Genomic DNA, 17935 nt, shown 5'->3' with positions numbered 1-17935 from the left:
AATTGGCAATTTTGGGTCAGAAACAGTCTGGGTCCAGTCTTCTGAGGAGGCTGGTTCTGTTCTTTCCAGAATAAGCCAAGCCATATCTGGAGTCCTTTCTGGAACAAACCAAGCCCTATGCCAGGGTAAGTGCCCCACATTCCACAGGAGGTGTGGGCTGCCGTGCCCACGGGGTCTGCCTGCTTCCCTCACTGCCCTCACTGCCCAGTGCTGAGGCTGGGCTCCCAGGGACTATGGCACTGCCCGGCCATGCACAATGACCAGAGCCTTCCTGTCCCTGTCCTGACACCTGCAGTCTTCTTCTCTACAACAGCTGTAGAGGTTATTCGATTCTGGCAGCTGGGCCTTGCTTGACGGAGCCAAGAAACCAAAAGTCTTTGCCGAGAATGATCCAGACGCCAAGGTTTTCCGATGTGGCTCACCAGAGTTTGGAAATAGGGCCTTCGTATTATAACGTTCTGCTGACCACAGTCAGACCTTGTTCAAAACTGAGGTTTTAGGGGCCGCAGAGTGAGGGGAAAAGAGACAAGGTGAATGAAATAAAGAAACTGATCAGGAAGGCGAACAGAACAGAACAGAACAGAAGCCCACCCACGTTCCCTTCTCCGAAGGCTCACCTTACCCAACTCTGAGTACGGATGCCGTCCTGGGTATGGGACCTGGACCACACAAAAGTTCGGTAAACTTGGTCTAAGAGAGCTTTTCTTTGGAGAAGCTTCAAGGCTTTTGTTTTGTTTTCCACAAGGGTCAGGAAGCTCCTTGCTCTGGTTTTCTTTTTGAGACCCGCAGCAAAGCTTGTCCCCCAGGGTAGTGGATGCCACCACAGCAGGGCTGGGGTAGAAAGGTCTCATTGGGCAGGGACGCACAGGTGCCTGCTGCCTCCTCGCCTTTGCCAGGCCTGTGCCAGCTCCCCCTCTGCTGACAGCCCCTTTCTGGGCCCTTCCCCTGGCACCAGCAGTGGCCAGCTGCTAAAGGAGCCCGTCCAAGGTCAAGCTGAGGGCTTCAAACCCAGGGGGACACTGGAGCCAGGTGGATTTGAACACTGGAGTGATTCCCCATGGCTCTCGGCCTCACATCATCGGTGGGGCGAGGTGCTCCTGGCTGCGGGTTTTCCTAATCAGTACTCCATGTCACTCTGTCCTCCTTCCAGAAGGACAGAAACTTCCCAACCCTGCAGGGGCTCCACTAAAAGGTGCTGTCTGCTTCAAGCCTTTGTCTGAAAACAGGGGCTACCACGTAAAACCCAGAGCCCTGGAATGGTGTTAAGTTCCCTCGAATTACTTGGTAAGGCAGAGTCACCCACCCACCGTCCCAACGGTGCCTCTCTGGGTGGGCGTGGATAATGACGGCGACTAGAAGAAACAAGGAGGAAGCCCATTTGGCAGGCAGGTGTGGATTTTCCCCTGGTACCTAGAATACAACTGTTCTCATAGGGCCACCTTGTGCACTATTCCTCTGTCAAATAAATAAAAATTGGGGGAGGATTTTATTTATTTGAGAGGGAGAGAGAGACAGAGCATGAGCAGATTGGAGAGGTAGAGGGAGAGGGAGAAGCAGGCTCCCCCACTGAGCAGAGAACCCGACCCAGGGCTCGATCCCAGGACCCTGGGATCGTGACCTGAGCTGAAGGCAGAGGCTTAATGACTAAGCCCCCAGGCTCCCCTAAATAAATAAAATCTTGAAAAAAAAAAAAGACTTAACTGCATTTCTTTTTTAAACTGCTCAGAGGCAAAGGATACTAAAACCGGTTCAAGATCATATGTTCTAGATGACCTGGTAAGAAGTCGAGTCTTTAAAAGAGGAGCTGGTACTTTTGTCCCTGATGTTGGAAAGCAACCCACATGTCAACAAAGAATCAGCATCTAAATAGACTTTTATTTTTTTCTTTTACTTATTTGGACAGAAAAGAAAATTCATCAGCTTTCATCAGAGTCTCCCCAAGTGTTGGAAACACATTAGACTCAGAAAGAGTGGACCTCGTAGAAAAGCGTCACAAATTAAAAATATATTTCTCCATGTGGTAAAAGTGCTTTCAATCCAATCAAAGGACCCGGTGAAGGTGTTCTGAAACACAACTGAGAATGGGGCCTACAATCCGTGGCATCGAATTCCAACCACAGGGCATGGGGGTCCTCAGGAACCCAGGACACAGGGATGGTGCAGAGTCGGGAGCATGCTGCCAACCACGCTGGGAATTAACTGAGTGTGAACAAACAACAAAGTCCCAAAGCCTGAGTAGAAGAGATTTCGCATTTGTAAAAAAACGAGGGGGCTACATAAATTGGGGTACAAGGGGGGTCGTGTAATTCTGGAAATCACTGTTTCTCGTCTGGGGGGCAGATGGGCAGGCCAGTGGGCCAGCCGGGCAAGGCCTCCCGAGGAGACCCGCGGACCTGCGTTCCCACGGGGTCCAGATGCTGTGGCTCAGGTGTGCCAGCCCCGGGCAGACACTGCCAGGTCATCGCATGTGGTGGGGGTGGGGAGAAGTAGCAAGTGTCCTCCTCAGACCTTCTGTCGTTTGCTTCAGCGACGCTAACAGGTTTTTCGCCGATGGTGACGTCTGTGACAAAGCGTAAGGCCCACAGGCCCCCCGTGATCCTCGGCGGAGTGGAACCACGTCTGTTCTGGAAGCCAGCCGCCCCCTCTCGCCCTGGTACAGTCCCAGGGCCCAGAACGGCCGAACTGTGCTCATGCAAGGAGTCACGGCTGGGGTGGGGTGGGGAGGGGGCGGAAAAGGAGGGGGACGTTTTCCTTTTACAGAAGGTCTTAAGCAACAGTAAGAAAATAACCTGAAGATATATTTAAAAATAAAAAATAGCATCACACATCACTGCGCTTCTGTTGGCATTTTCCCTTTCCCCTCCCACCCCCACCCCCCACCCCGGCCACCAGCCAGAGAAATGAAATGAGCAGGGACACCTCACTGATCAGCCAGAATGGGCAGCCACTCCCCCATTCCACCCCTGTGTCTCATGGCCCCCTGCGTTTCTTGTTCCAGGAGACTTGCCCAAGGCGAGTGCTGGAGAACGCTCTGGTCTCCTGCCCAGCCACCTGAGTACCTCCGGCTTGCTTCTGGTCCCCTGCGGACGCGGCACGAGGTGGAACCAGGTCACCTGTGTCTTGACATCCTCCCAGCGCAGGCCTTTCCAGCGGGACACACTACGGCTCCTCCCACCCCTGGTGCCTCCGGTGGCAACAGCCTTCCCAGGTCCCCCATTCTGAGGTGAGCTCCACGGGGGTCACAGGGGTGTGGCGCCCCGCTGGGCAAAGGCCACTGACAGCGCCCAGCCCACGTGTAGAGTCTGAGTGCGGCCCTGGCCCTGGGTGGGTGGCGGCTTCTGGAGGGAGGACGTGCTCTTCTTTGAAGGGGAACCGGGACAGCAGCCATCGTCTGACCAGGCCCACCTTGGGCCCTGCGGAGGCCCGGGGCTCCCCAATGGGCCGGGCCTAACCCCCCAGGGGCGCCCCAGGGCTCTGGCTGGGCAGGTCACAACGGCAGGCTCTCTCCCTCCTCCAGGTTCCCGGCCCCAGTCCTCCCCTAAGCCTGGCCGCGGAGGCATCAGTGGGCGGGGGAGGCCTCCTCCAGGCCCAGCAGCTCCCTCACCAGTCTCTCGCCAAACTGAGCCCGGCTGTACCTCTTCACGTGGTAGGCATCAGACATCTTGTAGAGGATGTAGGCATTGTTTACAGCGATGCTGACGGCGAACCAGAACACCTGCTGCCAGGTCTTGTTCGGTTTATGAGAGATGAAATACCTACGAGGACAGAGGAGTCGGAGAGGCTGACCCTGGGGCTCCTGGGCACCTGGGGCAGGGCGGGGGGCATGGTCCCAAAGGGCCTCATCACGGTCAGTGCTGCCCCAGAGCCGGGGGTGGGAAGCTGGCCGGGGGCTGGCTCCCGTCGAGGCTGTCACAGTGAATTGACCTAAGACTAAGAAGATGAAAACTGCTCCTATCAGAGGACTAGGGTTGGGGGTTGCTGGAGATGCTGGAACGGGGAGCCGGCCTTCCACGGCAAGGCTCGGAAGCTCCAAGGGAACAGGGCCCGAGGGGCGGCCCTCTTTGCCTAGAGCCCTCCTCGGATGCTGTGGCTGCAGTGTCCCAGACACACGGACCGCCTGCACGTCCCAAGGGCAAGTTCACCCTTAGATGCAGGCATCTGTAACGTGTCCCCTTCCTCCCGAGTGCACGTCTCTTTGCCACCCCTGGCTTCCCTTCAGATCCAGGACGAATGTCACCTCCAGGGCCAACCCAACTTAGGATTGCTACCTGCACTGTGTCCCCGTCACTTGGCACCTGAGGGGTGTCTGAAGGTCAGTGTCCTCACCGCCAGCAGCCCAGTGTGGTCCCTAACGTGTCGGTTAAGTCAACGCGGGTTTCTCTGTTGGAACCGCGTGGAATCAGCAGGCTGTGAGCCATGAACACTGGCTCATGGACTCCCCATGGGGTGGGGCTCTCCTGCGAGGGAGCCCAGGGAGAACCGTGTCCTCGGTTTTCTCTCTGCGTGAAGAAGCCCAGCAGGTTCCCCTCCAAGTGGGCTGAGTCAACACCCGCCTGTCCTGGGGGTTACTCCAACTCTGTTCTAGGTTGTGAGGCTGAATCCTGGCAATTAACAGTCACACTCAGGCTCACTAGCGATCGCTCCTTGGATTCCTGTTACAGTGCCATGGGTGTGCACCTGCTGCGGACATCCAGAGGGGAAAGAATTACAAACCTGCGCTGGGAAATGGGCTGCAGCTGTGAGGGACGGGGGAAGGGCAGTCTGGCTGGGGTGGGGGCAGGGGGCAGGCTCAGGGCCCAGTACTAAGAGATGGCCACGCCCGAGTGAGTGGAAGGATGGCCACCTCGGGCAAGGGTGGTGGGGAAGGAGACAGGGCGCCCAGCTGGCCAGGACGAGGGCTTGAGATTCTGTCTCCCAGGGGCCTGCTCTGTTCATTCTGGAATGGGGGACTCCTGAGCACCCGGCCACCTCTAGTCCGTGCTCTCCCGTGGCTGTGAGCCGCCTCTCACTCACTTGCTGTACTTGTCATCGTATCTGCAGATGTAGCTAAGGTGAGCAGCAAACGCCTCCACGGCCAAGGGACAGGGGATCCCCCCACTCTTCCTCCTGATGATCACCCCTGCGGAGAAGACAGAAGGTCACACCCCCGTCCGCACGGTCTCCTGCCCATTCCCGCGGACACAGGTGCCTATCTCCACCCTGCCTGGCCCTCCAGGGACCCAAGGGGGAGGCGGAGACAGAGAAGCTGGATGCCAGTACCTAAAAGCTTACGAGGACTTGAGGACAACATAAAGTGAGGTGGGTGTGCAGGGGTGCTGCGGGCACGTGGGGTGATGACAGGACCAAAGGTGGCTTTAAGTGGAACCAGGGAGGATGAAGCACCTGGCCGGGCCTGCAGAGAGCCAAGGGGAGGTACAGGACTGACTCTCCCCTCCTACCCCTCCCCACATGAAGGCTGACCCTACCGCCTCCCCAAGCCCTCAAACACCTTCCCTCTATTGAATGCAAATGAGAATGTGTCCAAGGACACGTCCCACTGACTGGGTGTGAGGGGCAGGAGATCAGCGAGCTCTCCTCATCCCGCTGCCTGAACTGCTTTGGGACGACCTCGTTTCCCAGACCCGCCCACAGGCCCACAGCTGCCGTCCAGAGGTGATGCAGGAGATGTGGGAGAATGCTCAGGTGAGGCTCTGGCCAGCTTCCCCACACAGCATCACGGGATTATGACAAAAGCCATTTTTGGGTGCATGTATATGTATATTTTAAAGGGATCAGTCTAAAGGATTGGGAAGTTTGGGGACTACTTGAGTGGACAGAGTTGAAGTACAAGAGGGGGTCCCCTGCGGGGCCGAGGGGCTCCACCTAGCGTGTCTCCCCCCTCTCACCGAGGGACCACGGGACACCAGTGTGCAGGGACCCATTTGCACAGACTGAGCCCTGAGCGGGGGTCTTTCTGTTTCTTTTGGTCTCCTTCCCACAGCCATGCCCCTGATATTGGTTTTTCACACCAAGAAGTCCTTGGAGAACTTGAGATTGGGTGACCGCTGGGGCTGTAATTCCTGGACTTCCCTGTCCCAGCCTCCCCAGCCCCAGGGGGGACCTGCTCCAGCCCTTCGTTCCCTCCCCATCCACTCGGTGAGGCTCTGCTGGAAACTTCAGCAGAGCGGTGGCTTCAAGGCCTGGGTCTGCGCCCATCTGCTTGAGCACTTCCCCCACTTTATAAATCACTCCATCTCTGGCCGTATTGTGGATTCTCAAACACTGTTCCAGCTACAAAGGGTGGGGCTACTGTCCTGTAATATCCTTCTCCGAGCACCAACAAGCCTGGCCATGGGACACGTTGACAAGAGGTTGTGTGACATTTACTGGCTTTGCTGACGTCGCCCTGGGTGGGCCCCACACAGTCACGGCTGTGTGCCAGTCTCTGTGCCTAGCTGTGCTCTGCGCACGTACCTCTGAGGCACCCCGTGATCTGTCTGACCTGCTGGGAGAAACACGTGTGCTCACACGCAGTGGCAGTCCTGTCCTTCACCTCCCTAGGCTACTTGCGGTGGCTGACGTTCCTTCCACCACCCCGTGAGGCTGAATGAGTCAGGCCCTGAGTTAGTCCTATATGCACGTTCTGTATGTGCGTGGGTCCTGTGGAGTCTGAACCCAACATGGGCAAAGGCTCTGCTAGGGAGAGGACAGCTCCAAAACGGACTTCAGAAAGAGAGCAGGAGGGCTGGGTCCTCTGGATGGATGTCCCTAGATATGGGACTTCTAAGAAGCCAGTGACCGTGCTCACGCTCTCTGAAGGAAAGGACGTTTCTCCTTAGAATCCAGAAGGAATAAGAAACCGATTCCTAGAATGTTCCTAACTGGTTGTCTATTTTCTAAAATTGGAAATTCTCAACTTTTAAAAGAGTGCGTACATCTATGATCACAGCAGGAAAGAGTATGAAGCTGAGAGGCAGTCCTTCTGATATGTGAGGCTTCATTTTCTGAGTGATATTTTTAAAAAGTAGAAGAAGAGTTTTTCTGTAAGTGGTTCAGGCACAGAGGCAAGGCCGCTTGGTTAGGCCACTCTTTACACTTAATTAAAAAAACAAAACAAAACAGCAAAAATCCAGCTGATAGTGGGTTACTGGAAAGAGCAGAGTCACGCTGTATGGTAAGCAGGTGATCTTAGCCCTGATCCAGCCTTGGCCCCGAGCAAGAAGTTTCAGAACAAAGAGCGTGATCAACAGATCTGCCCATGCAGAAGGAAAGGCAATTTTAGGTTAAAAAATACCAGTCAGGGGCGCCTGGGTGGCTCGTGGGTTAAGCCTTTGCCTTCGGCTCAGGTCATGATCTCAGGGTCCTGGGATCGAGTCCTGCATCGTTCTCTGCTCAGCAGGGAGCCTGCTTCCCTTCCTCTCTATCTGCCTCTCTGCCTACTTGTAATCTCTGTCAAAAAAAAAAAAAAAAAAATCTTAAAAAATAAAAATCTTAAAAAAATACCAGTCATAAATAAAAGCAAAAATAAAACAAATGCAGAAAAATACTTGCTATAGCATAAAATAAGCTTTCAACAAGTGCTTCAAAGGACAAACTGAGAATACAAAGAAATCACTGTAAACTGGCCAGCAAATACACAGAAATGCTCAACCCCACCAGTGGTCCTGCAATTTAGATTGAAAATTCTGTAGCATTTTCATCCCCCAGACTGACAAATTTAGGGGGGAAAATGTGTTGGCAAACTCAAGAGGAGTGTCGGTACCCCCAGAGCCCGTCACAGGGGTTAAGTGCGGTCTTTGGGTGATACGTCATCAAAGGTCCTCCAGATGTTCAGACCTCTGGGCACCCACTGCACTCCCAGCTTTATTTTGAGGAAATGGTCAAAGATGTTCCCTAATGTATGGAGATATTCACTATTACCATTATTCAGATTGTGAAGAAAATGGATTATGAATCAGGGGGAGGCAGAAAAATGATGACATTTAAGAAAATGAAATACTGGGGCGCCTGGATGGCTCAGTAGGTTAAGACTCTGCCTTCAGCTCAGATCATGATCTCAGGGTCCTGGAATCGAGCCCCGCATTAGGCTCTCTGCTCAGCAGGGAGCCTGCTTCCCCCTCTCTCTCCGCCTGCCTCTCTGCCTACTTGTGATCTGTCTGTCAAATAAATAAATAAAATCTTTAAAAAAAAAAAAAGAAAGAAAGAAAATTAAATACTAAGTGGTTTTTAAAAATCAAGTTTTTTAAATATACTGAAAGGAAAATATCTCCCTTTGTTACAAAAAAAAATCACCTGAAGATGTAGACTAGTTAAAGGATGTCCCGTGGGGAGGAGAGGTGGGTCACCCAGCCTGGGCTCTCCACACCCCAACCCTGCCTCCAAGTGCTCCTGGGGGTGCTATCAGAGGGCGGAGGCAGGCTCCCTGCGATTTTTAAGGGAGTCTAAGATTTGGGAATTTGTGATTTTTTTTTAAAGATTTTATTTATTTATTTGAGAGAGCATGAGAGAGCGAGAACATGAGGCAGGAGGGGCAGAGGGAGAGGGAGAAGCAGGCTTCCCACAGAGCAGGGAGCCCGATGCGGGGCTCCATGCCAGGACCCAGGATCAGGACCTGAGCCCAAGGCAGAAGCTTCACGGACTGGGCCCCCCAAGTGCCCCAGGACTTTGTGATTTAGAGTACTTTAGAAATGGAAACTATAACTGAAGGAAACACAAACACTAAATTCTGGCATATTTAAAGACCAACCCTACCAATTTTCTCTTCTTCCTGATCAATATCCTCTTTGCTGGTTCCCTTGGTGATGGATTTAAGGCTCCCAGCCCTTGAGACTGGGGTTTTAAGGTTCTGTCATCTTAAATCATATTGTGTAATTTATAATCTGTTACGCATAATCTGACGGCAGGCAGCTCCTACAGTGTCTTCCTGAACGCTCTCCCTGTGAATGCTCTTGCCCCATCAGGAGAGTATAGAAGTCTGGCTCAAAGTCTCACTTTTGGCTTGCAAGGTCAATTCCAAATTTCCTCTAAGTGCCCTTCGCACAGCCCTGGAGAAGCTGGCAGCTTTCTATAGCTCTCTGCACCTAAGTCCCACGGGCTTGTGTCCCTGGATTCCAGTCTCCACTGAAATGGGAAGTAGGTGTGTGTGCCAGGGGTGGGGGCAGGAATAAATGAACGGCAGTTAATTAAGCACCCCCCCCAAACATATACACCACATGTGTACAGACCACGAATGTATCTCTCTCTCTCTCACACACACACACACACACACACACAAACACGCCCCACCCCACCCACACACAACAGAGCCCCTTGTGGAGGTCCTTCCAAAGTAAAGAGAAAAGATGTCTTCATCAAAGGAATACAGGGGATTTTCAAACACACCTGTAACCACAGGTATTTCTGTCAAGCACCTTGCTGTCCTTTCTGGTTCCTTGTCAGCAGTTTAAAAGTCTTTCAGCTGTAGCGACTTGAACTCTACAGCCCTTGCTCACTAAATCCCTCTGCTACAAACGGATTCTGCACCCCACGTGACATTACCAATGGAATCACCTGAATGCCCCACAGCGCCCATTGTTAACCTCTAATGAAGACACCGAAGGGATAAAACAGTCGGTATCTCCCCTCCCATTAGGGAAGACTCTTCAGAGAATCCGAGTGGCCCGGTGATGGGGGACATGCCACTCGGACACGGCCACTCACAGTGGCCACACGCCAGTCAGGGGACACGCAAATCCTGTCGCCGTCGTGGCTTCCCTCCCAAGCGGACAAGCCCGGGGATGGCAGCCCACGGGCCCCGGTGGCTCCTGCCGCCCTGCCCCTCCCCCACCGGAGCACTGACGTGGCTGAGGACTGGGGGCTTCCCGAGGACTGGGGGCTTCCCGACTCCAGGGCGGCCCAGAGCCCCTGCCGGCCCCCACCTTGCTGCAGGGGCGAGTAGGCATTGGTCAGGAAGCGGAAGTGCCCTTTGTTGTACCAGCAGATCAGAGACATGTTGCCCTTCATCTTGATGCGGTGCTGGCCCCGGGCCGGGGGCGTGGCCGGGTTGGTCAGCATGGACAGTGGCAGGCCGGTGCAGTCGCTCTTCCTGGAGCTGAGCAGGCCGCAGCAGTAGATCTCTGCGGGGACAGGGACACAAAACTGGGTCCACATGGTCACAGACACCCTGCTCACGCCGGCCCAAAGAGGGACTGCCTGGCTCTGAGGCTGACACACTTGGGAGGTCGGGCCGCCCGGACGTCCCGCGGGGGTGACCGCTACAGTTCACGACTTCTACCCCAGAGGACTTCTCTAAGGACCTTGAAGATGATGCAAGAGACCATCGCAGGCACCGTGAATCGGCAGCACCCACAGGAGTCTCGTCGCGAGTGCTCACGACGCGCCAGGGACGGTGCAGAGCTTGAGCACCGATCGTCCACCTGCCTCTAGAAACTTCTGCCCTCGGGTTATCCCACCCATACTGAAGACGGACTGCAGCTCCAGGAAGTCCCCAGGCTCCCAGCCAGGAGGGCAAAGGCAAGGACTAAGCCAAGGTCTGTCTGCTGTCCAAGCCTGACCACACTCAGGACCCCCTAACACTCTGGCCAAGACCCGACGAGCCCCAGGCCCAGCCCGGTGCTTGTCTGCACGGCTCCCGGAGGCAGCGTGCAAAGCGGAGCCGCCGTCCCCTTGGAGACAAGTTAACCCCAGAGGGAAGAATCATCGAGCGACAAGCACCAAGCCAGAGTCCTGCCTCTGAACACAGAGCCACTAAAGGGAGCAGTGGCAGTGTGGCCTTCCACACACAGAAGCTTCCAAGGGGCAGGAGGGATGGTGAGCACAGGCCAGTGTGCACAAGGAGGCCTCGCTGAACTCCGCCCTGGGCTTGAGGCCTTGCCTGGCCCTCCCCACGTGCATGCAAGCCTGCCCCACTGAGCAGGTCCTGGGAAGCCTGCTTCTCCCCACGGCCAGCCCCGGTCTGGATGCCTGCAGTCACTTCTGACTGAAGTCGCTGGGGACGGTCTCATCCTCTGGGTCTTCAGTCAAAGACTGAAGGTCACTGAAGACTGACACTGTATCGTCAGTGATCTGAAACATTCTGTACCCCATGTGCATGTTTCCCTTGGCCCTGCATGTCCACCCCAAGGCAGTTCCAGGGACCCGGGGCCTTCCTGGCCATGCGCCCACCCCAGGACTGGAGCGGGCAGCCAGGCGGGTGGAGAGGGCAGCTGGGGCTCTCAAAATACCGCCTACTGTGGGAGCCCATCCTTCTTCTCAGGTGGCTAGTAACACATGAGGGCCAATTTTCTGCAACTTGACTTCCACAGCCCCTCTTTGCATAGTCTGACCTCTGCAGCCCGAGTTCTCCCCACAGGTAAACCCCAAGCCCTGTCGGGGTTCACAGAGGACTGAGACCCAGCAGAGCTCAGAGTCCCGGGGCCGCTGCTTCCTTGCCGTGGCCAAGGTCAAGGTCAAGGTCAGAAGCTGCTGGCTCCCCATGACTCGAGAGGATTTTAAGGCCAGATGTGCAACCGTTGCTAAGCAATAGGTCTGCAATTCTAGTGGCTGCCATGGCAGGAGAGAGGCTTTTTCTGTCTCTCCCAACTTGATATAAATCCCCAAAATGTGGGACGAAGCAAAGGGTAAGCATCTTGCCCTTGGTCTCCTGGTCTTGGTCCACATCTTTTTCTCCAGTGGCTGCTTCGGCCAGAGCCATGAACCGATGAACAAAGCATCCCGTCACCAAGGGCCATGAAGAATTTCCTGAGACCCACCGCACAACAGCCTGTGCTAATCTGCATAAATCCCTGCATCATCCCTGTCAACTGCAGAGCCCTCACTGCAGACGAGACTGAGTCCAGACTCAGGAGCCTCCGTAGGACCGGTGTCTAGGTGCACAGAACAAGTGTGTGCGTCCCCCGCCAAATTCCTCGGCTGAAAGCCGCAGGCCCCAGAGGAGGGTGTTCCAGGCGGGGCCTCTGGGACGAACCGGGGTCACAAGGGTGGAGCCTTCATGAATGGGAGGAGTGCCCTTGAGAAAAGGGACCCCCAGAGAGCACCCTGGCCGCTTCTGTCACCTGAGGTCTGCAACCCGGAAGAGGTCCTCAGGCGACCATGCCAGTGCCCTGACCTTGGACTTCTGGGCTCTAGAACCACGAGAAATAGGTTAACTGCCTGCAGTTTATAAGCTGCACCGTCTCAAGTATTTGGTGAGAGCAGCCCGAATGGACCAGGACACTAGGACAAGCCCTGAACAGCCACGGTCTCACAAGAAAGGACACAAAGATGCTGTGGGCAGAGCGCGAGCCTGTGGCAGGTGTCCCTTCTGATCTCCGGTGCCTGATGGAGTCCAGGTACGTGGCGGGCACGCAGCCGGCTGAAACCGTGTTCCATCCTGGCTGTGGCGGCCTACGGTCCTTGCCGGTCACGACCTCGCACCTGTACCCCCAGGCCTCCCCACCACTTCTCTGGGGGGCAAGGGCCCTGCTGGCACTGGCGCACCGCATAACCAACCTTGCTTTTCCAGCTCCTCGAACAAGGTCAGGCTGGTGATGCTGGGCCCCGTGAAGATAATGTAGTTCTTGCCTGCGGCGTTCCGGCACAGGCTCCGGGCCACCGCGCCGTGCAGCTGTGGCTTGTTCTTCAGTGCGTCCAGCCCGTCGGGGCCCCCGCCGTCCTTCAGGTGCACGTAGATCTGGAACAGAAACACACAGCGGTCAGGGAGCTTGTACGGTGCCGGGCTGGAGACCAGACTGCCCTCGCTGGGCCCCAAACGGGTAGGAAAGCCACCGCTCCCTTGAGCCACTGGTTCCGCAGCCCCTAACACACCATTACCTCCTCAGGCCACGGAGGCTCCCAGTAGCCCCCAGGGCCACCCCACAGTCAAGGTGGCCAGTGGCTCCGCCCATGACTTTCCGGTTTGGAAATGTCAAAATAAAGAAGAAAAGGGTCAAACTATGACGGGCAATGAATCTGGCAACGAGGTTCATGCAAACACATCCCCAGTCCAGAAGCACGGAGGGACTTCAGTTTATGAGAAACGACACTTTAAGATGACCTCACCTGTAAGGATAAACTTGTCCGTGTACTTTCCATTTGAATACAGTTGTGGGTTTTTTTGCGGGGCGGGGAGTGAGAGGAGCAGAGGGAGAATCTGAACCAGGCTCCACGCTCAGCACAGAGCCCGACACGGCTCAGTCCCATGACCCTGAGATCACGACCTGAGCTTAACCAACTGAGCCACTCAGGGGTCCCCGAGTACAGCTTTTTAATTCACAAAGTGCGTCTGCATTCACTGTTGCCTTTTTCCTTACAGGAGCCACCACACAGAAAAAGAGGAGTCAGGATCAAGGATTAAAAACTCACCAGCAAAGAGGACTATGCTGGGATTAGCAAGCTATGCTTACACGCTTTGTCCCATGAACATCTTCTAGGAACACCGCCAAAGGGGAAAATCACAGGAAATGGGAACAGATTCAAGAAGGTTGCAGGCCTCCCAGTGACGGACCGAGTCAGGAAGAATCTGTCATACGGGTACCAACTAACTACCATTCTCCTTAAGGGAGAAGAGTTCTTCTTGTGGAATGTTCTAGGTGACTTCACTGGCAGCACTTCACCAGCTAATGGTGCTCACCAGTGCCAGACAGGGGCCGCAGGGACAACAGACACTCAATTGGCAAGGAGGTTAGCCCCGCCTGTCCTCTGACATACAGAACTGCCCAATGCACGTCTGTCCACGCAGACAGTCGATGATGCTTGGCTGTGAAAAACCAACATGGCTCCAGGGAGGATCCAGTTCCATCCACAACACCCTCAGATGACTTCGATAGCGTGCTCTGATGTTCCTGAGGCGAATGTGACTCCAATTCCAAAAGAAGCTCGTCTTCTGAGGGCTAATCTTTTCCCAGACACTCACCTGAGATGTCCTCACGGAGGACCCTACTTTCCTGTGCCCTGGCAGGCAATGGCTTGATGACAACAGAACATCTTTTTAGACAACTCGGCAGCACTCCCAACATTTCATTTTGGAATCTCTATGGTTCTTCCACCTCAATTCCCAGAAGAAATCTCTTTGATAGAGAAGAAAACACAGAGATAGGGCAGCCAAGCTCTGCTTCTGTCACATGTGATTCTGGCCGAGCCAGGCCATTTCTCAGAATGTGTCTTCCCTCCTTCAGCAACGTCCAATCTTGTGGCCACTACCACGGGTTTCTGCACCTAAGGCTCAGATTCATATCTACGTTTCCCAGAGAGCCTACCTGAAATCCCCTCATACCCACGCTGGGCACTATGTCTCCTGAAACCCACTGTAGGGACCGTTAGTTTTGTCCCATGTGTCATTCAAAAGGAAATCCTCCATCCAAACCCACGTTCCCACCAGGGAATGGGAGGTGTGTCGTGGGCTCCCCTCAGGCCCAACCACGATGACATCACACGTGGCTTCTGAGGGCCTCCCTGGGGTATGGGGCAGTCACTGGCTCACTTGGCCCAGGGCAGGCAAAGTTTAACAGGACCCCATGGAAATTCCCTCGGCCAAGCTAAAAAACAACTGTACTGTGTACAAGATGCGAGACATGTGATGGAGCAAGAATAGTGTTAGAAAACAAACTCGAAAGCCTTTGGACAAGGTCACTGGGTACCCTGAGCAGCCACATTAGCAGGATCCTGGCTTGTTACCATGGCTGCTGACCATCTCACTTTTCTCTGCCCGAACCATAATCAGGTCTTCTAGCTGCCACTCTTCACAAGGCATAAGGAGAGGAGTGGCAGGCTGATGGGTCAGTCTACTGGCCGGCATTCACAAAGTACCACAAACTGGGTAGCTTCAACAACAGAAATGCCCGTTCGCCCGGTTCTGGAGGCTGGAAGTCTGAGATCTGAGATCGAGGGGCTGGGAGAGGCCTCCTTCCTTGGCTTGCAGACAGCTATCTTCTCCCTGTGTCCTCACAGAGCATCCTCCTGTGTCTGTGTCCTAACCTCCTCTTCTTGGAAGGACACCAGCCATGTTAAATAAGGGTCCACCCCAATGACATCTTTTTAACATTAATTATAAGTTACCCTATCTTGGGGCGCCTGGGTGGCTCCGTGGGGTAAGCCTCTGCTTTCAGCTCGGGTCATGATCCCAGGGTCCTGGGATCGAGCCGCAAATCAGGCTCTCTGCTCGGTGCGGAGCCTGCTTCCCCCTTTCTCTCTCTGCCTGCCTCTCTGCCTACTTGTGATCTCTCTGTCAAATGGATGAATAAAATCCTTAAAAAAATAAAAATAAAAATAAAAATAAAGGCCCTATCTCCAAATATAGTTACATTCTGTAGGACTGGGGCTTAGGACTCAAACACATGAATGTGAGGGGCGTGGTTTGGTCCATAACAGAGGGGAAGGTGCTAAACTTGGAGAAGGAACAAAGCATCAGAGAGAAGAACCAGGCCGCACACACACCAACCTCAGGCGTCCCGACAAAGCTGCACAGCAGACAAGGCCCTCCCCACGTAAACGTGCAGCCCTGGTTTCGTGTGGGATGGAAGACTGAGGTGAGCAGGCCATAGGGCAACACTATCCCGAGTCCTGATAGCAAAGAATACAGGGACTTTCTCCTGGGTCTTAGAATAACCTAGAGGGGATCACATCTTCCCAGTAGTTTGTTGCCGGGAGCTGTCCCGGCTGGGGCACCGGGCGAGCCGGGGACCTATCTCATCTCATCACGGCTCTAAAGTCAGCACTTCAGAAGGCGGATCGGCCGGGTTGCCTGGCTAACGGGCTTCAAAGCGCGGCGCACCTTCAAAACGTCGTCCCTCTGATCGCCAGAGTAGAGTTGGTGGCTCAGGCTGGTGTGCTCTCCCTTGCTCTTCACATGCTGGAAGCATGCACGTCCTTGGGGAGGGGCGTGAGGGCACGCAGGGGTTGCGTGGACCCGCCACAGTCCTGCTGGGGCGATGCTCAAAGGGAACCGGAGAGCCTGACCTGGGAGCCAAGAATCCCTCACATGCACACTCGAGGAACGGGCCATTTCTTCTCACCACAGGACAAGAAGGGAAGCCTGGAGGCAAGTGGCTGAAGGTGAAGGGGTGGGGCAGGGGCACCTCCCAGCTCAGCGGGGGCAGAGGCAGCCGAGGCAGAGGTAGCAGCTACAAATCACCAACGATCGGCAACCCTTCCCAGTCACAGAAGCTGGAATCACCTCCCAAAGCAGCTTCCCCATGTCCAGGGCTGAGGGTAAGGGGACACATGCCACCACCGGTACAAACGCCCACATCTTTAACCGAGGTGGTTTCAGGCTGGGTCGTGACTTTCACGGGCCCTTCCACTGCCCTGCGCCTCTCTCCCTCCATACGGAATTTACATTTTACATCTGCGCTGGTATAAAGACCAGTACATTCATAGGATATGTTAAAGCACTTTCCTCAGCTTGAAAGGTGGGTGTTTTTTTTTCCTTCTAATTTAAGGAAAACAGAAAGGCTTTCATGTTTTCCCTGAAAGTGTTCCGGGAGTAACTGGGAGAAGGTATGCGCATACCAGGGACAGGAATCTTTTGAGCGTCTTCAAGGCCTGCCTACTGCCCCATGCTGCTTCAACGGCAGCATTTCTATGCACCTGATGAACTCCAGTTTTTTGATAATGGCAAAAAATTAGCAACAACCTGGGGCACCTGGATGGCTCAGTCAGTGAAGCATCTGACTCTTGGTTCTGGCTCAGGTCATGATTCAGGGTCGTGAGATCAAGCCCTGTGCTGGGCTCTGCACTTAGTGTAGTCTGCCTCTCTCCCTCTCCCTCTGCCTCTCCCTGAGTGCTCTCTCTCAAATAAATCTTTTTAAAAAAATTAGCAACAACCTAATTACCTCCCGTGAAAAGGAGGCTGATTAAAATCAGCAGGTATAACGAAATACAGTGTAATTTTTCAAAATCACAATCTAGAAAAGTTACTGTAGTAGTATAGTATTATAGTATAGTATAGAATAGTAAAAGAATATAGTAGAGAATAGTAAAAGGTTCACAACATCTTCGTAAGTGAAGTAACGAGATTATAAAATGGGGTGTGTGTGTGCGTGTTTATATAGCTATGCTGACTCCATCCTCAAGTGGCTGTCTCTCTATACAAGAATTACAGATATTTTTGAAATATTTGTTTTTAGATGCCAAACATATAATACAATTTCATCACAAAATGACTAAACATAATTACAAAAGGACTCCCCTATCAGAGCTACTCAAGCATGGGTGTGTTTGGAACTTGCTGTATTTGGTTCCAAAGGCAATCCCGATGGAAGCTAGCGGCTGTTAACAGACTCTGAGCTAAGCACACGTGTGCAGAGGGTGACCGCTCTTGGTGGGGGCCAGCCTTTTGCTCCCCTGGGAGACACACAGTCCCCAGAAGCTAGTGGCATGCAGTCCCATTAGAGGGCCATCCTGGACTTGCTAAGTTTAGTCTGTGCACGCAGGCCTCTCTGGACACTGGCATTTCCCAATGTTCCAGCCAGGCTCTTCCCAAGGAGCAGGAGCTTGGTTGCTCCAACACAGGAACAGGGGACAGGTGTGGAATCAAAGGTCTTTGAGTTCCTATTAGGAGATCTGGAGGAAGACCAAGGGACAGCAGTCCAGTCCAAGGATGGTCCTAAATTTAGGGCACTCACTACTATAAAATAATGAGTTTATTTTGTTTTTTTGCTAGGCGTGATTTCTTAAAATATTTCATTGATGTTTAGTTGACACATAAAACTGTATCATTACTATTACTATTAACTACATTATTATAGTATTACATGTAATGTACTATATATAATAATATATTGATTTCAGGTGTAATGACAATCACAAGATGTGTAGTCACGATCTGTCACCAAAGTTATTACAATATTTCTGACTATATTCCCTATGCTCTACTTTTTTTTAATCCCCATGACTTACTTATTTTATATCTGGAAGTCTGAACCTCCTAACCCCCACTCACTTATTGCTCCTAGCCCCCATCCCTCTGGTGTGAGTTTAT

General features: G+C 53.6%; 1 protein-coding gene across 1 annotated transcript in view; it reads right to left on the bottom strand.

Moving 5' to 3' along the window:
* Positions 1–1855: 1855 nt before the first annotated feature.
* The window catches only part of PGBD5 (piggyBac transposable element derived 5), a 106428-nt gene continuing 90348 nt past the window's right edge, over positions 1856–17935 (bottom strand). The window contains exons 4-7 of the mRNA XM_082718865.1: positions 12469–12649; positions 9897–10094; positions 5014–5119; positions 1856–3755 (exon numbers count right to left, since the gene is read on the bottom strand). Coding sequence (XP_082574991.1) covers positions 3560–3755; positions 5014–5119; positions 9897–10094; positions 12469–12649 — 681 coding nt within the window. The 3' untranslated portion in view covers positions 1856–3559. The remainder of the gene's footprint in view (positions 3756–5013; positions 5120–9896; positions 10095–12468; positions 12650–17935) is intronic.

Source organism: Mustela nivalis (genome assembly GCF_964662115.1).
Source record: "Mustela nivalis genome assembly, chromosome: 2".
Lineage (NCBI taxonomy): Eukaryota > Metazoa > Chordata > Mammalia > Carnivora > Mustelidae > Mustela > Mustela nivalis.
Note: the sequence above shows the minus strand (reverse complement) of the source record. Positions and strands in the feature narration are given on the sequence as shown.